At 38.7% G+C, this 22,126-nt stretch overlaps 1 protein-coding gene across 3 annotated transcripts in view; it reads left to right on the forward strand.

Annotated features, from left to right (window-relative positions):
- farsb (phenylalanyl-tRNA synthetase subunit beta) overlaps nt 1–22,126 on the forward strand; it is a 60,472-nt gene that overhangs the window by 24,032 nt on the left and 14,314 nt on the right. For all 3 annotated transcript variants that reach the window (XM_059947674.1, XM_059947665.1, XM_059947683.1), the window contains 4 exons: nt 703–783; nt 8,426–8,518; nt 12,340–12,457; nt 16,939–17,091. In XM_059947674.1, coding sequence (XP_059803657.1) covers nt 703–783; nt 8,426–8,518; nt 12,340–12,457; nt 16,939–17,091 — 445 coding nt within the window. The remainder of the gene's footprint in view (nt 1–702; nt 784–8,425; nt 8,519–12,339; nt 12,458–16,938; nt 17,092–22,126) is intronic.

A 22,126-nucleotide genomic window follows, 5' to 3' on the forward strand; every position in this document is an offset into this window, starting at 1 on the left:
ACTACGCTACCGTGCTGTCCTTGTGAATTTACAAGGTAGAATCTGCATTGTTGCGTGATGGTCAATAGAATGAGTCAGTTAGTTCTCATCTCCTTATGACCTAGGAATTTATTTGGGTCATCAAGTCCACATTTCTCTTCGGACAATTCTAGCAATTCCGTTTCCTCGCTTCAGTGGGAGCAGCAAAAATTAAGACTTAAAAATGTTTAGCCTGAAGAGAGCTTGGTCCTTTAGAGTTTGCATACAGAGAATTAAGATCAGATCATAACAATCAGAAAATCAGTAGGTTTATCTATTGGCTGCAAGAACCTGAAGTCACTTGGGTAGGGAATAAATGCCAGATTGTACTCCAAATTATCTACTTGCCCTTTGTGAGGGGAAAAAACAGCTTATTTGACAACATGATTAGATATTAGCATGAACAATATCCAGCTTAGTCACTCAACACACACAAAATGTTGGTGGAACGCAGCAGACCAGGCAGCATCTATAGGAAGAAGCACTGTCGATGTTTCGGGCTGAGACCCTTAGTCCTGACGAAGGGTCTCGGCCCGAAACATCAACAGTGCTTCTTTCTATAGATGTTGCCTGGCTTGCTGTGTTCCACCAGCATTTTGTGTGTGTTGTTTGAATTTCCAGTATCTGTGGATTTCCTTGTGTTTGCAGCTTAGTCATTGCCATGTTTTTTTTTGTCTTCATTAGTTTCCATTGAACAAATTATCTGAGTTGCTGAGGCAGGACATGGCAGCTGGGGGCTTCACAGAGGCCTTGACCTTTGCTCTGGTAAGTTTTTAATGTTACAATAAACTTAAGATCTACTCCATTCATTTTGTTTCAGAATGGTTTGCAAAGATAAACATGCTCATGATCTCCTTTTTGTTCATGATCGTGTTCAAAAGAAGGGTCCTGGATCTGAAACACTCTTTGTTCCTCATTCCACAAATGCTGTCCAACCTGTTGAGTTTTCTAGCATTTTCTGTTTTTTGGATTTCCAGCATGTGTAGTTTATTTTTTTTGAATCTTGTATACAAGATCTCTCAACAGGGAGGAGCATGCATTTTCTGTTAACTGGCTTAAATCGGGTGATTTGATTTTAATAAGGGAAATGCAATTTCTGGAATATTTTTCAGTAGGGTCATTCATCAAGGATTAGGAATTGGGTTCTAAGCGTTATCTCCCCCTTCCCTTATCCAGTACCTCATCTCATTGGTACAGTGTTCAACTTTTGCTGAGTCTAATGTAATGGCTTGATTTTTATTAAGCAGCTCTAATGAAGGGAATGAGTCACTGTGCACCTTCCCTGTAGAGAAAAATGGAACATTACAGAAAAGCTAGAGAGTAACAAGCATCCTTTGAAGCCAAGGAGGCAGAACGGTGGACTGTTGCAGACATGGGTAGAACCAGATCTCCCAGGAATAAAAAAATTGGACGGGAATCTAGGTGACAAATTTCTGATGTGGTAGAATTTGTAAACTTCATGCAGTAAGTGTAACACTCCAAAAGAAAACACTCTGTGAATACCTTCACACTTTTTGTTTAAATTGGCTAACTTAATTGCTTTATACAATAGGTTATTAATTAAAGGTGCTGTTTTCATCTTATTACAAAGCTCTTGGGTCTAAAGCTTAGTGCAAGATTTTTTGGTCTTATGAATCAGTTCTTAACTATTAACAAAACTATAAATTTATCTTAGGCTGTTAACTAATGTACAAGTTCCAAAGGACGTAAAAGACTTTAAATTATGATGTTTTATTGTTAATGATGTTGCCAATTGCTAAACAATTACTTCACCCACTTAAAAAATTGCAGTTCCTTGCTCTGCAAAACTATCTAACTGTGCCTTAAATATGTCAAATGAGGTAATCTTTACTGCTTTCCTGGGCAGAAAATTCCACAGCTTCAATGCTCTCTGGGAAAAGCAATTTCTCCCCATCACCGTCGTGAACCTATTCCCCTGATCTTGAGGCAATGTCCCCTGGTTCTAGTCTCACTTCTCAGTGGAAACAACTTTCCTACCTCTATCTTATCTATCCCTTTCATTTTTTTTATATATTTCTATAAGATCCCCACTCATTCTTCTAAATTCCAGTGGATTCAATCTTTACTCATAGGCTAACCCACTCATCTGCAAAATCAACTTGGTAATCTTCCTCTGCGCTGCCTTCAAAGCCAGTTTATCTATCCTCAAGTAAGAGACCAGGACTATATGCAGTACTCCACATATAATCTCCCCAGTACCCTCTGTTGTTGCTGCATAACATCCTGCTCTTAAATTCAAACCCTCCAGCAATGAATGTTAACATTGCCTTTGCCTTCTTGATAACCTGTTGCACTTGCATGCAGTTCATGTGCAAGCACTCCCATGTTTCTTTGTCCAATAGCATGCTGCAATCTTTTACCATTTAAATAATAATCTGATCTTCTATTATTCCTTCCAAAATGGGTGACCTTGCATTCACCAACATTGTACTCCATCTACTGGACCCTTGCCAACTCACTTAACCTATCCATACCTCCCTGCAGACTCACTGCATCTACACAATTTTGCTTTTCCACTAAATTTAGTATCATCAGCAAACTTAGAAAGATTACACTCAGTCCCCCTTCCAGATTATTAATGCATGTCATGAACAGTTGTGGGCCCTTCACCGACCCCTGTGGAACGCCACTCATCACTGAGTGTCAGTTAGAGAAACACAACTCTCTATATTCTGTTGGTTAAACAATCCTCTATCCTCTAGAACCAAGGCACATTGGGGGCTAATATGTTATCTTTCAATTTTATGCATCCTTGTCTTGTGTGCAGCACCTTATTCAATGCCATAGAACTACAGCACAAAAACAGGACCTTTGGCCCACCTAGTACATACCAAACTATTAATCTGCGTATTCCCAGACCATAGCCCTCGTTACCCCTGCTATTCATGTATCTATCCAAATTTCTCTTTGGTGCTGAAATCGAACCCACATCTCTCACTTCAGTTGGCAGCTCATTCCACACTCTCACCACCTTCTGAGTGAGAAGTTCCTCCTCATGTTCCCCTTAAATATTGAACATTTCACCCTTAACCCATGACCCCTAGATCTAGACTCACTCATCCTTAGTGGAAAAAAGCCTGCTTGTATTTACCCTAACCATACCCCTCTATGAAATCTCCCCCTTATTCTCCTATGCTGTAGGGAATGAAGTCCTAACCTATTCAATCTTTTCCAATAATTCAGGTCCTCAAGTCCTAGCAAAATCCTTGTAAATTTTTGCTGCACTCTTTCAATTTTATGGACAATAGGCAATAGGCGTAGCAGCAGGCCTTTCGGCCCTTCGAGCCAATACTGCCATTCAATGTGATCATAGCTGATCATCCGCAATCAGGGAATCCATTCCTGCCTTCTCCCCATATCCCTTGACTCCGCTATCTTTAAGAGCTCTACCTAACTCTCTCTTGAAAACATCCAGAGAATTGGCCACCACTGCCTTCTGAGGCAGAGCATTCCATAGATCCACAGCTCTCTGGGTGAAAAAGTTCTTCCTGAACTCCGTTCTAAATGGCCTACCCCTTATTCTTAAATTATGGCCTCTGGTTCTGGACTCCCCCAACGTCGGAAACATGTTTCCTGTCTCTAGCGTGTCCAATCCCTTAATAATCTTATATGTTTCAATCAGATCCCCTCTCATCCTTCTAAATTCCAGTGTATACAAGCCCAGTCACTCCAATCTTTCAACATATGACAGTCCCACCATCCCGGGAATCAGCCTCGTGAACCTACGCTACACTCCCTCAATAGCAAGAATGTCCTTCCTCAAATTTGGAGACCAAAATTGAACACAATACTCCAGGTGTGGTCTCACCAGGGCCCTGTACAACTGCAGAAGGACCTCTTTGCTCCTATACTCAACTCACCTTGTAATGAAGGCCAGCATGCCATTAGCTTTCTTCACTGCTTCTGTAGCTGCATGCTTACTTTCAGTGACTGATGAACAAGGACACCTAGATCTCGTTGTACTTCCCCTTTTCCTAACTTGACACAATTTAGATAGTAATCTGCCTTCCTGTTCTTGCCACCAAAGTGGATAACCTCACATTTATCCACATTAAACTGCATCTACCATACATTTGCCCACTCACTCAACCTGTCCAAGTCACCCTGCATTCTCCTAACATCTTCCTCATATTTCACACTGCCACCCAGCTTTGTGTCATCTGCAAATTTGCTAATGTTACTTTTAATCCCTTCATCAAAATCATTAATGTATATTGTAAATTGCTGCGGTCCCAGCACCGAGCCTTGCGGTACCCCACTAGTCACTGCCTGCAATTCTGAAAAGGACCCGTTAATCCCTACTCTTTGTTTCCTGTCTGCCAACCAATTTTCTATTCGTGTCAGTACCCTACCCCCAATACCATGATCTCCAATTTTGCCCACTAATCTCCTATTTGGGACCTTATTAAAGGCTTTCTGAAAGGCCAGGTACACTACATTCACTGGCTCTCCCTTGTCCATTTTCATAGTTACATCCTCAAAAAATTCCGGAAGATTAGTCAAGCATGATTTCCCCTTCGTAAATCCATGTTGACTTGGACCAATCCTGTTACTGCTATCCAAATGTGCCTCTATTTCATCTTTTATAATTGACTCCAGCATCTTCCCCACGACTGATGTCAGGCCAACTGGTCTATAATTCCCTGTTTTCTCTCTCCCTCCTTTCTTAAAAAGTGGGATAACATTAGCTACCCTCCATTCTTCAGGAACTGATCCTGAATGTATAGAACATTGGAAAATGATTACCAATGCATCCATGATTTCTAGATCCAACTCCTTAAGTACCCTGGGATGCAGACCATCAGGCCCTGTGGATTTATCAGCCTTCAGCCCCATTTGTCTACCCAACACCATTTTCTGCCTAAAGTGACTTTGCTTAAGTTCTTCTGTTACCCTAGGTCCTCTGGTCACTATTACATCTGGGAGATTGTTTGTGTCTTCCTAGTGAAGACAGATCCATAGTACCTGTTCAACTCGTCTGCCATTTCCTTGTTCCCCATAACAAGTTCACCCATTTCTGCCTTCAGGGACATAACTTTGGTCTTAACTAATTTTTTCCTCTTCACATACCTAAGGAAGCTTTTACTATCCTCCTTTATATTCTTAGCTAGCTTACCGTCGTACCTCATCTTTTCTCCCTGTATTGGCTTTTTACTTACCTTCTGTTGCTCTTTAAAAGTTTCCCAATCCTCTGCCTTCCTGCTCATCTTTGCTATGTTATACTTCATCTCTTTTATTTTAATACTGTCCTTGACTTCCCTTGTCAGCCACGGTCGCCCCCTACTCCCCTTAGAATTTTTCTTCCTCTTTGGAATGAACTGATCCTGCACCTTCTGTATTATTCCCAGAAATACCTGCCATTGTTGTTCCACTGTCTTCCCTGCTAGGGTATCGTTCCATTGTACTTTGGCCAGTTCCTCCCTCATGGCTCCATAGTCCCCTTAGTTCAACTGTAATACTGACACTTCCAATTTGCCCTTCTCCCTCTCAAATTGTAGATTAAAACTTAACATATTATGGTCACTACCTCTTAATGGCTCCTTTACCTCGAGTTCCCTTATCAAATCCGGTTCATTACACAACACTAGATCCAGCATTACCTTCTCCCTGGTAGGCTCCAGTACAAGCTGCTCTAAGAATCCATCTCGGAGGCACTCCACAAACTCCCTTTCTTGGGGTCCAGTACCAACCTGATTTTCCCAGTCTACCTGCATGTTGAAATCCCCCATTACAACAGTTGCACTACCTTTGCAACTTGCTAATTTTAGCTCTTGATTCAACTTGGACCCTACATCCAGGCTACTATTTGGGGACATGTAGATAACACCCATTAGGGTCTTCTTGCCCTTACAATTTCTCAGTTCTATCCATACTGACTCTACATCTCCCTCACAAGGGACTGAATTTCATTCCTCACCAGCAGAGCCACCCCACCTCCTCTGCCCACCTGTCTGTCCTTTCGATAGGACGTATATCCTTGAATATTCATTTCCCAGCCCTGGTCCTTTTGCAGCCATGTCTCTGCTATTCCTACAACATCATACTTGCCAATTTCCAACTGAGCCTCAAGCTCAGTTTATTACTACCCTTCCTGTAGGAAGGTGACCAGAATTGCATGCAATACTCCAAATTTAGCCTACCAGTATCTCATACTACTTCAATATCACATCTCAACTCCTGTACTCAATACTTTGACTTATGAAGTTCAATATGCTAAAAGCTCTCTTTTACAACACTATCTTCCCGTGATGCCCCACTTTTAAGGAATTATCGATCTGTGTCCCCAGATCCCAAGTCTACAACATCTACCTGTTCCTTTTTATCCATTGCGATCAAATATCCTCAAAGAATTTCAGTAAGTTTGTTTGCTCTTCATAAACCCATTCTGTGTCTGCCTGATAGAACTTTTTCTATTGTGATGTCTCAGTGTTACTTCGTCAAGCATTTTCTCATCTACTGGCATTAAGCTAATTGGCCTATGTCTTTCAGTCCACTGAGGCACGTTCAGAGTCCAGTGAAGTATTGGTCAACTATCACAAACATAGCAACTATAATTTCCACCATTTCAGTCAGTACCCTGGGATGCAAGCCATAAGGGAGCAGGAGACTAGTCTATACCGTTAGGCCACTTAGTTTGTTCATCACTACCTCTTCAGTGACAACGACTGTATCGAGGTCCTCAACTCTCATTGCATTCATAACATCTTTCTTTGAAGACTGACACAAAAATAGTTGATCAAGGCCTCGGCCGTTTCCACATTAATTCTTCCTTCTTATCTTTCAGTGGACCTACGTTAACTTTAGACACCCTTTTCTGCTTTATATAATTAAAAACTTAAACTAATAGTTTTTATATTTTGTGCTATTTACTGTCATAATCTTTCTTTCCTTTTCTTTATTATGTGCTCAGTGTATTTTTTTGTTGCATTTTAAAATCTTTCTAATCTTCTAGTTTCCCACTACTCTTGGCAACTTTGTATGCACAAAGTTTTAATTTGATGCCTTCTTTTATTTCCTTAGTTATCCAAGGCTGGCTCACCCCACCCTTACAGTCCTTGCTTTTAACTTGTGCTCCATGAAAAATTCAGTTAAATGTCTTCCAATGTTTCTCAGCTATAGCCTGTTCCACCAGCAGTCTGTGTTCCCAGACAGCTCCTCCCTTACCCCATTTTAGTTTCCCTTCTTTAGGCATGATACAATAGTTTTAGATTAAACAGTTGCTTCATCTGTTTGCTGGAGAAATTCTGCCATACTCTTGATTGCTCTGTACAAGAGAATCACTAACTACAAGGTTATTAATGTCACTTATCTCCTTGTACAGGGCTAGATCTAAGATCACATTTTCACTTTGGGTTTGCTGACACGCTGTTCTTGAAAGCTATCACAGATGCATTCTGTGAAGTCCTAAAGACTACCAACTTGATTTGCCCAATCTATGTGTGAGTTAAAATCCACCATGACCACTGCCGTTCCATTCTTACATGCATCAGATTTTTTTAGCTTATTGCTCATGCCACTGTACTGTTACGATTTCTGGCTTATAGACAACTCCCACCAGTGATATTTTATCCCTTTACTATTCCTTATCTCTATGCAGATGAACTCTATATTCTGCTCCTTAGATCTTATATCATCTTTCACTATTGCCCTGATTAATTTATCTCAAGATACCTCCATTGCCTGCTTAATCTTCTGTAAAATCGTGTAAACAATCTTTTAAGGACAAAGTAATTTTAGAACTCTTGATTTACTAAAGAGTTATGTTCCTGAAGGCATAATTATTTAGTAAATTGTGAATCAGGGTATGTATTCTGAAGTGATAGGTATGGCACATATTCATATATTTGTAAATTGAGAAATATGTGTAATGATTGTGAAGTAATCTCTCTCAAAATGAGAGCATTAAAAGTGAAGAATTTTGTTTTGCAATTAACAAATTGTCACTAGAGACTATTAAATATCACATTTATGTTATGTATTTTTAATCTTCCTTTCTCTTAATAATTTCTCATTCTATATTGATTTGACATTAACTTCATCTACACAAGTTCAGCCTTTTTAGACATTTATGCTTTTGTATACATTAATGAAATCTGATTAGTTTGGGAGATATATTGTTGGTCTGGTCATCTGGTTGGTCTGTTGTCATCACCATACTACACTCAGCCTGGACATCCAGCAATCTTGTGAGCAAACATACTTTAACCAATAAAAGACCTAACAGAGTTTCCTTTGAACCACTGACAATTTGTTCGATCTGTTTGAACACCTTGCAAGGCATCATGGATTTAAGAAGGAACAGGAAAAAGATCAATTGAATTTGGTTGATGCTCTGATGACTTCCATTGCCTTCTTTTCTCAGTATTTTTTTTTCCAATTACCTCAGTGTTCTCAGGAAGATATTGCTGACAGACTGGGCAAGGATCTGGCAAAGACGAGAGCAGTACATATCGCCAATCCCAAAACAGCTGAATTTCAGGTAAGAACCAAAGATAGACTTTTGTTCAGGTAATTAATAGAGTTGCATGTTTTGAGGAAGATTTGTGTCTAAAGAAGCTTAGCTAGGTTTATATAATACAGATTAAAGTACAGCTGTCCTGTAACTTCACTAATTTGGAGTTTTCTGATAAGTTCCTTAGCAAGATTACCATTAGATTTAGTATTTTTCTTTCAGATAAAGGATGTATCTGGAATGTTATTTATTATTTAGTGAATGCATTGAACTAACTTGTAAATTCATTAGATTTACATCTTAATTGTGATTATAAATCTGATTTCATGGATCTTTGAGTATCTAGAGTTCCTTGGGCAGGACAGGGAAGGATTTTCATTGTGCAGTATTAGCAGCAAGATCATGAATTAACCATTAAGAAAATTATTTATTTTGCAACAAAGAATGTACCCATCTTCCAAACCCCATCTTTTCCCACTTCATTATCTGACTAATCTGCCTGTCTCCATTTCTTGTGTTGATCCTGTCTTCCCTTTTCTGCTCCCCATTTTCATTCCTCATGTGTTTTGCATTTGACAGCTGCACACAAGAAAGTAAATGGGAAGGCTGCAGCAGAAACAACTTGGCTAATTATTTAATTTCCTTTGCACACTATTTTTAGTGTGCTTTGGATCACATTTTTTGGCTTCAACACAGCCCATAGCCAATTACAAATAAAATCTTGGAAAACCAAGTAACAGAAATCTAAGGCAAAGATCCAAACAATTTTTCTTCCTAAACACTCATAATTTTGTTGCCAGTTTAGAACCTTCTATAGTTTTGGAGCTGTTTTAATTCATATGATCCAATATGCATCCATTTGTGGCATTTTGGAGTTCAGAATACAAAAATGATTTGTTGAATTAGGAAAGAAAATCTGTTTTCTCTTGGCAGAATTAAGGATTGGGGATATATTTTTAAAATTAGGCCTAGAGCATGAGGAACCAAAATCTAGAAACTTCTTCATTGAATAGGATTAGAAATCCAGAATACTTTCCTACTCATCCTTCCAAAAAACCTAGGAATTTGACTTTTTAGGATTGATAAATATTGGGGCAGGCATCAAGAACATTGGCGAAAGGATGAGAAAAAGCAAGTTTAGATATGTCCGTCATCTTTTGAATACTGGATAACCTGTTCTTGACTCTATGGTTTCTAAAATGCTTAGAATTATATTTAAGTCAAATGATTGGGTGAAGCTTTGGGAGTGGGGGAGGAGGTGTGGTAAATAAACAGACTATGAGAAACTTCCTCTGCGGTTGAGCTGCCATGCTTGATCAGAGGGGTAATGAGGTGGAAATGCAGAAAGCTCGAGAGAGTTATTTCCTGAGCTCGGGTGCAGCTGCCCCATTGCACTGGGGTAATTGAATTGCTGTCTCGCAATTCCAGTGACTTGCATTCAATCATCACCTTTCCTGCTGCCTTTGTGATGTTTGTACATTTTCCCTGCGACTGGCTTCTTGTCAAAGCTGTAATTTCCTTCGACGTCTTAAAGGCATGCATGCAAGTGTAATTGGCAACCATAAATGGGGTTCGTGTAAATAGGTATATGTAAGGGGTTGGTGGACTGCGTGCCTCAAGGAGCGGACAAGCCTGTTTCTAAACTGTGTGGCTGACTCTGTGGAACAATTAGAGTTAACTTAAACTCAGATCAGAGGAATACAGAGATCCTGTTGATCTATAGGGTTGGAGGTTACCTCCCATAAAGCCGGATCAAACAAGTCGGGCTGTGTCGAAATGTAGAGTGCAGGATGGTTAGCAGGTATTTAGAAATTTCAAGCTGATAATGCACTTTTGTTTCAAAGCTGACATTCCTGCGATATTTAAATTGACTTCATCAATTTATACTTATTCTTATCACCAATGGATTGCAATATAAATTTTTAACAGAGATGACATTTCAGTTTAATATCAGTCATTGATGCAGTATTATAATTCAGAAGGCCACAAGATGGCGATGTTATTCCAGTTTCTCTTAATTCTTTTTCTACTAGTGAGAATTCAGTTTCTAAACTGTTGCTTTATTTTTGATTCTTAAACTGAATTTATATTTCCCTGAATTGCTATATAATATCTAATTTGTGAAGGTGTATTTATCTTTAAATAGAGTATTAACCAAATTCCTTTAATTTTTGCGGGGTTCTGTTTAATTACGTTACTTAGGAAGTGGAGGCATTGGAAGGATGTTTCTCTTTCTGGAGGTCTTTGACCAGTGGTGTTCTGTAAGGATCAACCCTTGGCTGCTGGGTCCTCTGTTGTTTGTGATAGATATGATCTGGATGAAAATATTAGTAAGTTGGCAGATGATGAGGTGGTGGAATTGGGGGCAATGAGTAAAGTTGCTGAAAGATGTAGATCAGTTGGAAATTTGGACAGATAAATGGGAGATGGAGTTCAACCCAGACAAATATGAGGTATTGCATTTTGAGGGTCAAATGCAAGACAGGACCCTTAGGAGTATCGATGTACAGTGGAATATGAGGGTGTGAGTATATAGCTCCTTGCCATGGTAAACAAGAGTATGACGTTCTGGGCTTCTTCGGTGGGGACATGGAGTATAAATAATGGGAGCTGCTTGAAACTTTGGTTAGGCTACATTTGGAATATTGTAGGCAGTTCTGGTTGCCAGCAGGAAATGGAGGCTATGGACAATGAAGGGGGTGTTGTCTGGAATGGAGAGACTTAACTACAAGGAGAGGGTTGGTCAAGTTTGGCTTATTTTCTCTAGAGTCTTGGAGGCTGAGGGGTGAATTGGTAGAAATGTAAAGAATTATTGGAGACATGGGGTAGATAATCGGAGTCCTTTTTCCAAGGTGGAGGTGTCAAGTTCTAGATCACTTAGGTTTGAGGTAGGAGGGGAAACTTAAAAAAAGTTGTGCAGGCAAGTAGTTTTTTTAAACTTAATACAATGGGATTCTTGAATACACTGCCGTGGAAGCAGATACAATGTGGATGTTTAAAAGGCAGACAGATTCATCAACAGGCAGGGAATAGAGGGGTACAGACCATGCATAGGCAAATGGGATTAGCAAGATTGGCTTCGTAGTTGGTGCAGACCTGGTGCATTGAAAGACCTGTTCCATTTACCCATTTTTCATTAACTGGATTTACAGTAATAATATCAAATTTAAAAGTTACTGAAATACTATTTAAAGAAAGGAAAGTCTTGCTCTTTAATGCAGTGCCTTCTTATCTCTTTTAAGACATCCCAAAGTGCATAACTGCTGAAGTATCTCTAAAATGTAGACATTGCCATAGTGTAAGAAAGTTGGAAACTCATTTGAGCTTGGCAAGTTCCAGTAAACAGCAATATGACAATGTGATAATGATCCACATAAGCTCGTTATAGGTATGTTGACTAGAGTAAAGAAATGGTCTGAATACTAAGGATTGCTACCATGCCCTTCTCCAAAATAATGGCAAGGGACTTTTGTAGCAGCTTGAGAGAACACTAGTTTCCTTGGTTTAACATCTTAGAAAGACATTGATCAAACTCCAGATCATTGTGCTCAAGTATTTTAAGTAACACTTGCCTTTTCAGAGGTGCTGTTTTATGTTATTTTCTTTTGACAAATTTATTTTGTAAGTGAAATGTTTCTCAGTGGACTGAATGACCTAATTCTGTTCCTATGTCTATGTCTTATTTTGATGGAGTGGACTCTAACTAGAGCTCTTGGAGCCACTTGATGCTATTAGTATTTGGAGCAATCATGGAAACTCCTGTCAATATGAGGATTTTTTTTCATATGTAATGAGCCACATTGTTATGTGAAAACAAGACACAGTATCTGCTTTTTATTTTGATTCAGGTAGCTCGCACGACTCTTCTCTCTGGTCTGCTGAAGACCGTTGCAGCCAACAGAAAAATGCCGCTACCTCTGAAATTGTTTGAAATTTCAGATGTTGTTCTGAAAGATCCATCAAAAGGTACTTGCACTTAGTTAAATATATTTATTTAGTCTTAAGTTGCTTTATACCTTTTTAGTTAATGCAGAATAACTAAATGCAAAGATGACTTCAAAACAATATTCTATACTTTCATGAATACTGAGCGTTTCTGAACAATTATTTATAGCATTAAAGCATAATTGATTAAATTATATTAAGAAGTTAGCATAATGGAACTAGACGATGAAGGCCAGGAATATTTTGTGTTCAGTAGTAGGTTTGTACCAGGTCTACAGACCGAAGCCATAGCAGTTGTAGAAGCTTTATGAGAATATCCAGCTGTATCATGCCTGGTTGGTATTTCCTTTGCCTTTTTTTTCTTTCTGGGACCTTTGGAGGGTAGTTTTATTGCCTTCACTTTTGTGCCAAATGATTCAGTACTTATCGGGAATCAATCTTAGGAAGTTGTTGGTCAATGTGCTTCACCTACTTGTCAGAAAATCTTGCTGATCCATCAGGGAAGGCTTTTAAGAAAAGTTCAATGAAGTGTAATTGGTAGTTTTGTTTTTGGACGGTGCTTTCACATTATTCACTTGTAATGACAGGCCAGATCTTACTGACATAAGTGACGGCTACTTGCACTTGCTGTCTGAAGTCCTGTCATAATGGCCCTGAGCTTCCCAGACTCCCAACAGTGAGGGGGAGAAACTTCAGACTGTGCATTGTCAGCAAAGCAAGAAGAGACAGTTGTTTGCAGAGCAGAAATATTTATCAGGGAAAATTATAGTTAATTTTTCACTGAAATTTTTAGCTTGTGCAGTATGTATATCTTTAGGACTTTTTGCTCATTTTTGTGTTGGCAGTCTCCTGTGGCAAGATACTGTGTTATCTAGATGTGTTCAATGCAGTGGCTGATGCAAAACAAACAAAACAGCCAAAATGTCTTAATCAGGGGTAAATTCAAAGCATGCCACATTACAGTCTCATATCCTGCATGTGCCAGACTTCAAAAACGGAACAGAATTCTTGTGTGGTGGAAATTCAGTTAGTCATGCAGTCAGTGATCTCTCTAAAATCTTAAGTAAACATGATTTACTTATTATAGGTTGCAGTGAAATTCTTTCATGACATTGTCACAATATTTTTGTTTAATTACTTGAAACTACTAGGATATAGCATAAGTATTTTATCTGATGTGTAGTATCCTTTTTATTGACATTAAGCAAGAATTTATTTTGTGCTCAGTAATTCTACTCTCTTATTAGCTGAAATGGCTTTATTCTCAATGAAAGCAGAACCAGATTATATTCTACATGGGAGGGCAAAATTTCTCAATTTGAGGGAAGCTGTTCTATACTGTACAGAGGAAGAATATGCAGATAAAAAACAAACTGTGACTAATGATTGATACAAGTCTGAAATACAGTAAAGAATGTTCAGCATATCTAGTTCATTTTTGTAGAACTCATAATTTTCTCCTCCCCCCCACCCTAAACTTATGAAATTTGAATATTGAGTTGATTTGATTCCCTCTTGAAGTTCAACTAAATTGATATTTTCTGCATCGAGGGACAGACTGTTGAGTCCCGCCATAGGGAAATTATTTTCTAAATTTCACTGATGCTTTGTTTTTGACATAAGCTGGTGGCTACTGTGTGCCCACACTTTGTACGTTCAATTATAAATTGAATATAGCTGTACTTTTGATCTATGCATTGGAGGAATCACGGCTGAATCTAATCCTGTCCACCCAAGTACGTTTCCCAGTTTAGGCCACTAGATAATAATGAGCTGCAAGAACCCCAGTTATTAAGTTACCTAAGATAATTTCAGTCTTGTTAAATTACAAAAAAACTGTTTGAATACCTGTAGATTGGAATAGTCTTTTTTAAAAGAAGAGCACAACCTTTAAACAGCTGATAGCTTTAATTTAAGCATGGAGAATACTTATGCTTAAAAATGTGGAACGTATTGTAGTAAAAGAGTGGGGGGGGGGGCGGTCGTGAAATACCTCCTTCAGTGGTTGGAGTCAAACTTAATGTAAAATGAAGTGAAAGTAGAAAGCAGTATTGGAATGGAAAATGCTCTGCATTAGCTGCCTGAAACCTTTATCACTAGCCATTCACCTGTATATTTTTGCCCTCCTTTGCAATAATATTGTGCATATTATTGCACGGTAATGTAGTGGTTAGCACAATGCTTTATAGGACCAGCGACCCGGGTTCAATTCCTGCCACTATCTGGAAGGAATTTGTACATTCTCCCCTTAATTGCGTGGGTTTCCTCTGGGTGCTCTGGTTTCCTTCCAGAGTCCAAAGATGCACTGGTTGGTAGGTTAATTGCACATTGTAAATTGTCCGGTGACTAGGCTAGGATTAAATCGGGAGATTGCTGGGTAGCACAGCTTATAAAGAGACAGAAGGGCATATTCCATGCCATATCTCCATAAATAAATAAATATTTCTGGTTTGGGTTTGGTTTTGATCAGTCGTGATGGTCCCCTTATTATATCAACATCAAATTGGAAAGTGGGTAGGGCTGGCAACGGAGGCAGTCTGAAACTTAACTAGGCCAGTTGCCATCAACAACATAACAACATGACTATCAAAGCAAGAATGAAGAGGGATACTCAGTGAAGAGTAATTCATCTCCTGTCTGCTCTAAGCCTTTTCACTTCTGGTATGTGATGGAATGATTTTGTAAATGAAATGACATATAAATGCTACTGTATAATAACTAAATGCAAGAACACAGGTCATTGAAGTTAATTTCAAGAATACTCTCATCTATAGGATTTTAAAAAAATCGTTGGCTACTTCATTGATCAGAGTGCAGGTGCCAGTTACATGGTGGAATGTGCAGATAAACTGCAGTAATGCACCAGGCTTAATTTGGTAGTGTTCCAGTCTTGAGACCTTTATCAAGCAGCAAGGTCAGAAGGCTATCTTCCCCCAATTTATTCTGTAAATACATTCCATCACAGCACAGATGTATGTCAAAAAAGATACCCCTGTAGCAAACGAGTGAGAAGTAGATTTGCCCATGTATAGTTAATGGAGAAGGTTATCCACTTAATAATCCAAACTTACTCATTAAAACCTGACTTATGTTCTGTGATAGTCACAGACTAATAGATCATGGATACAAGCTGTTTTGGCCCTGCTGTGTTTAAGAGTTTGGCGGCCTCTAGAGGCACAGTTTATTTGATATAAACACCACTTCCTGTATGCAGGCTGAATTTTATGAGTACAACTTCCTGCATGTTTTTTTTATATTTGAAATGCGCAGTGGAAAGGTATTCAACTCCAACTCTTTATTTGCCCTTGAAGCAGCAATATCTGAGTTTTAAGCTTTTGGTATTATTAGTAAACATTTAGTTGACATATTTTGAAGAAAATATTGTGTTTTTTCTTTGTGCTAAGTGCCTACAGTGTATAGATAGAGCGTGTTGCCTAGGTGTACTTTTAAAACCACTTGATCATCTGTGTATATATTACCTTGGTTAAAAAGAAAGCTGCTGTCTCAAGTTTATTTCGAGCAGTAGTTCAGTTTGGTGAACATCCATGCTTACAGTAACTTTGTTAACAGGCACTTTGGCCCAAAGAGTCTATGCCGATAAGGGTGCCCACCCATCTTGTCCGAATTGCCTGCATTCCACTCACATCGCCTTTAGTCCTACTCCCACATGTGCCTGTCCAAGTGCCTCTTAAGTGATACCATTGTATGTGCCTCAACTACGTCTTCTGGTAGCTCGTTTCATATACTCGCCACGCTCTGTGTGAAAAAGTTGCCCCTCTATTCCCTTTTAAGTCTTTCAGCTCTCACCCAAATATATGGCCCCTAATTTTAGACACCCCCTACCCTGGGGAAAATTCTGCTACCATCCATCTTATCTATGTTCCTCTTTTTTTTAAATGGTCTATTATGTCAATCCTCACGCTCATTCCCCTACACTCCGACCTTGCTTGGCCAACCGCTCCCTGTGACTTACACCTCTAGTCCTGGTAACATCCTCATAAATGTTGATGCACTCTTTTCAGTTTAACCACATCTTTCCTGTAACAGCAGGACTAAGCCTGTGCGTAGTTGTCCAAGTGTAACCTCGCCAACGTCTTGCACAACTGAATCATAACATCCCAACTCCCAGATCCACTGCCCTTACTGACAGAGGCCTTGTCTGCTAAATGCCTTTTTCACCATATCTGAATTTGACATTTAACATAGATCTAAAAGACTGGATACTGGAAGTAGAGTCACTTGTGTCTTTAATCAAAATCTGTTGGCCCACGTGTCTACAGGCAGCAGTACTCATGTAGTTCCACAGGCCCGTAATTTCATTTCCCAGCTATCCTCTATGGCTCTTCTTAATTGTTGCTATTAGTGGATTCAAAGCTGTTAGAAACCACATTATCCCTTAGCTCTATTTCCCCTAATGGTCTTGCTGAAAGTTGAATTGTTTTCTGGGGAAGTAAATAATGAGAAGATTCAATCACCAATTTAACTTTCTTTTTGCAATTCAGATGTTGGTGCAAAGAATGAAAGACACCTTTGTGCTTTGTACTACAACAAGAATCCTGGTTTTGAGGTGATCCATGGTTTGCTGGACCGCATAATGCAACTCCTTGACCTGAAGCCAGGACATGCGAATGGGTACTACATACAGGCTGCAGATGGTGAGCAGCTATTTTAAAAGGCGTGGAGTATAAAGTACTACATGAATTAGGTGCCTTAATATGGCACAGAAACGCGTGTAAAATAGTGACATAAAGAAGCAGTTAGTCTATTTCATAGACTTTTTTGAGGGATGTATGACGAACTAGTTTTAGAGTTGGATCCAAAAATCCAGAGCCCTAATTTTTTCACAATCTGCAGTGTGAGTACTAGCAGTCGTTCAGTACACACATGTGTACCAATTTTCAATAGGAATTTTCATGGAAGCTTTATTGATTAAAATGCTACTCTAGTACCATTTTCTCTAGAACAGATATATCCCAACTGAAGAGGGAAAGCAGAAGTATCACTTCTTCATCAATCAGACTGACAGTTATTAGTGAGCATCACAGAGTCTACAACAGGCAACGAACGTTTCAGTCACAATAGTTAATTTACTGTCAATTTATTTGCAGAAATCAAGGAAAACAGGAGGTAAGGTGGGAACATAAAAATAAAATATATTTGCCTGTTCTTGACCTTGAGACATCACATTTATAGAAATTAATTTTCACTGGTAAGACAGGTGTTTGACATTATTAAAATTTATAATGCCGTTGAAAATATTCTGGCAATAGAGTGAACTTTTCTGGCATGTTAACTGAGTATCCATGTATGTGCTACAGCAACTTTGGAAGTTCTGCATGTTTCTTAAGTTTTCTCGGTGAATCTTTGTTATTGAAAAACAGCTTTATTTACAGTTTTATTATTATGTATTGCAATGTACTGTTGCTGCAAAACAAACAAATTTCATGTCATATGCCAGTGATATTAAACCTGATCCTGATTTTAAAGTAACGTTAACCCCATATTGGCATAAGGATTTAGACAATGTGGAGCAATGATGCATCTGCTTTTCAGAATGGTATATGATGTGGAGGAGAAGCTGCAAAAATATTGTTCTTGTCCACTTCAAGTATCCGTCTGTCTTGGTGATAGAGTAGTCTGATGAATTAGCTATGGTGCCTGATGAAGAAAGTGCATGCAGCAGACAATGCACAGTGATACATCTCCAATTCAGCATGGTTGTCTAACTTGGAGGAGAACCTGCAGGTGATGGTATTCCCATCTCCAGCATGAGAATCTAATCACTTACTTCTAACATTTAATGGCATCAACCTTGCTATTACGCCCGCCAACTGGTGGTTACCATTGACCAAAGGTACGGCAGGTCCAGCCACATAAATACATGGCCACAACTGAATAAGGTTCATGGTATCTTATTGTGAGTGACTAACATCACAAAGCCTTTCCATTATCTACCAGACACCAAACAGAAGAACGTCGAATACACTCCACTCCTTGGATGAGTGCAGTTGGAATAACGTTCACAAAGTTTGATTGCATCTGGGCAAAGCAATTCAGTTCATTGATATCTCATCCATTACCCAAACACTCATCCCCTCCACCACAGATGCACAGTGGCTGCTGGTGTACATCTGCAAAGGACACTGGAGCTAATTTATCAAGCAACTCTAACGCCAACAAGGACAAGACTTCATGTGTATAAGAACATTAAGATCTGCAGCTTCTCCCCCAAGTTGCACACCATTTCAAATTCTTCCTTTGGGACTATCCTCCTCAGAAGGGCTGAAGCATTAATGAGTAGTGATTCATCAGCATCTTTTCAGGGGAAGTTAGGACTAGACAGTAAATGTTGGCCTTGTCAGTAATGTTCAGATCCCCAGAAATGTGTTTTTAAAAAAAGGCAAACATTAGTGTAGTTGTAATCCTGCAGTTACTTCAGAACGTGACCCACCGACTGCTTTTAGAGTAAATTGCTGTTGGCAAGCTTGATGGTGTGATGGTACATTAATCCTTGCAATGCTTGCAGCAACATTTTCGATCCAAAGGAAGTAACCAAAAATTAAATGCAACCCTCCGGGAGAGTGTACTGTACTTCACTGATTAAAATATAGTTAGTGTTAAGTTCATGAAAACATTCTAATAACTGGAATGTTTCCAGCTTCTAACATATGATTTCATCTGTGTATGATGTAGAGTGCCTGGCTGTTTCTTATGCACCCAATTTCCAGTGAAATCATTTTTATTTTCTTTAGTTACTATAAATATTACTCCTGACATGCATTCTATCTACAGTTTGCCAGTGGAAATAGTATAACTAAGTCAGTGAAGTTTTTTCGCTTGCTCCAGTAAAGAAAAATAAAATTGGATGAATAGTAGAAACAGGAAATGCCGTGGAACAGCAAACTTGCGACCAGAGACCCTCTTTATACAGAGGGCACTCTTTGAAATGTGCTCTGTTACATGCCTCACTTTTATAATAGGAAAACATAAATTGCATAAAGTAAACCAAAAGGACTTTCATATTTTCACTGAGCAGCCACATAGCTAATGGAATAAAGCTAATAAACTGTCTTTTGGTCATCAGATGATGAGAACTTGCACAAGAATGAGTTGGAGCTTAGGGATTATAGGGTTTATATTGTGTTTATATGCCTTTATAGCAGTTTCTGACTCTTCATAGTTATATTATGCAAAGCACTTTGAAGGGTTGTAATAAAGTGGTTGAATAAATGCAGGTTCATTAGTTTGTTTCTTTCAGCTAATATAGATTGTTGAAAAATGTCTCTAAGTAAGCTATATTTTCAAAAACTATTTGGTAAACTTCATATATCACCTGGAGTGAAGAGGTGAGTTTTAAGAAAGTAAGGTTGAGTTTAAAAAGAACTAGCTGTGCTGTGCCCTGTTGTATTGATTTTTCATGGGGAAGCATTTTGGCCTTCATCAATAAAAGGAATTAGATTGCACCTCAGGAAAATCTTCCATCTTGTGCTTAAATTGATTGACTTTAGTTTTCCAAAAAATACAAAACAACTAGCTAGTCCTTATGTTAACCATTTTTCATGGAGATAAGCAAAGGAGAAAATTGTGTCGTTACTTAATGAAATGTTAGCTAATTGCAATGCAATTGTTAGTGTGTCCAGAATTTGCACCTGCACAATGCAACAAGGGAGCACTGAAAATGCTGGCGGTCAAGTAGAGGTACATCTGTCCTGCATTTCCGTCCTTGGACTCACCACTGAGTCAGTGGACTTTCTGCAATATACTTTGAATCTGTCTTCTCAGTTTATACTTTATACTTTAGAGCAGCCAATTCATTTAAATAGGATCACCTTAGCTCATAATAAAGTTAAGTTACTTTGAATTTATCTGAAAACATTAATATTAATTAAAATAATACAAATTAAATGTATTAAGTGCTTTAATTTTGATTAACATTTTAAAGTTTATTTTTAGTGTCTCTAAGTTGCTGGGATCAACAGAGATCTTTAGCAAGAATGTTGCTCTAATACTCTCAGAAAGCAATCAGGATGATAGTTGGGTGTCACAACTGTTTGAAGCCTCCATGTTCCCTAGGGTCACACTTCCTTTTGGAATAGTTATGGCATTGAACCCCCAGTCATTCCTAATTATGCAGCCACAAGACAAACGTGATGTTTAGGCTCTCAGCTCATTGTCTAAGCAGCAGATAAGAGACAGGAGATTCTGCAGGTTAGGAATCACACGAAATGCTGGAGGTACTCAGCAATAAACCATTGTATAGCATATTTCTGAAGACTTTTTTGACAACCCATGAATTATTTTTTTTTAAGCATGGGGAATTTCAAAGTATGACTACACAAAGCAGCAAATATGTGTACAGCGAATTCCACAAATAGCTTTTTAACGAATATAGTACTTTTCTTGACCATATTGTTAGAGCATTGCTAACCAGGGCAGTCAATTAATACCCTCCATATCCATGTTTTCATTCTTTGTAGAATTAAACTGAATGAGCCTTTTTAAAACTTGTGAGTATGATCAGTTCAGAGATCTTGTGATCCCTATTAACTTTAGCAGAGATCTGGAGAAAATTTCTGTGGGTACAGACACTAAAATGCATCACATTTTTGTTTTGACTGGAAAAATACTGAATGCTTAATATATATCTTGCAGCTGGTGGTGAAATGCTTCGGTTAATTTTGGAAGGGATCAGCATCAGATAAAAGAGAATTATTGAGCCCATTAGGAGCCTTTATTCACTTAGAGTACTCATGACTAATTTTAGCTAGATTAGCTAGTTTATGGGAAAGGGCATCACAGATCTTTCCTGAAAAATCAGAATATTTGCTTAATTATAAAAATGTGTGCAATATTCACTTTTTGTATGTATTGTGTTATTTAATTGGGTAAGGGAATAGAAATTTCCGATTATTATGTGTGCCTTCAGATCAAACCGTTTCTTTGAAGGAGAAAGTGTTTTCTGTTGAATGCTGCTCTCCATGTATGTTCCAGAATCTTGGATGTCCTCCATTACTTTGCTCAAATCCAAACCTTCGGTTACCTCTGAGCAGTCCAGGGCAGCTTTGCACAAGCTCATCACAGGCACTTTCCAATACCATCCACTGTGGCGCTTCCTAACAAGATTGTTGTTAGGAATGAATGGCCTTCAAAGTCAATTTTTGTTTTCTTTCTATTTGTGGTACTGGAGTCTTCAGGCCGGTTGTGCTGAGAGTGACTAATTTTGTACAGCATCCAGAAATTAACCATGGAAACTCTATTCAAGATCCAAGATTGTTTAAATGCCATTTCCAGTACACACTTGTAAATGAGAGCAGAGTAATTGTTGCTCCTGATAGAATGTGGCACAAAATACACAATAAGATAAAGAACGCAATCATAAAAAGCACAATAAATATAAACACATAAGATAGCTTATTTGTATACATAGATTGATTGTGTCTTATGGTGAGTGACTAACATCACAAAGTCTATAAATTGACACTAGGTACAGGAGTGTCTGTACATAAGGTGACTGACAGGAAGTGATAAAGTAGTAGTGGTTGGGGTGTGGAATTCTCGGTTAATGGATGGAGATGTTGATCAGCCTTACTGCTTGGGGAAAATATTTGTTTTGAGTCTGGTGATTTTACGAAGCCTCCTCCCTGTTGGGAGAGGGACAAACAGTCTGTGAGCAGGGCTGGTGGGATCCTT

The sequence above is a fragment of the Hypanus sabinus genome, chromosome 2 (assembly GCF_030144855.1).
Source record: "Hypanus sabinus isolate sHypSab1 chromosome 2, sHypSab1.hap1, whole genome shotgun sequence".
Taxonomy (NCBI): domain Eukaryota; kingdom Metazoa; phylum Chordata; class Chondrichthyes; order Myliobatiformes; family Dasyatidae; genus Hypanus; species Hypanus sabinus.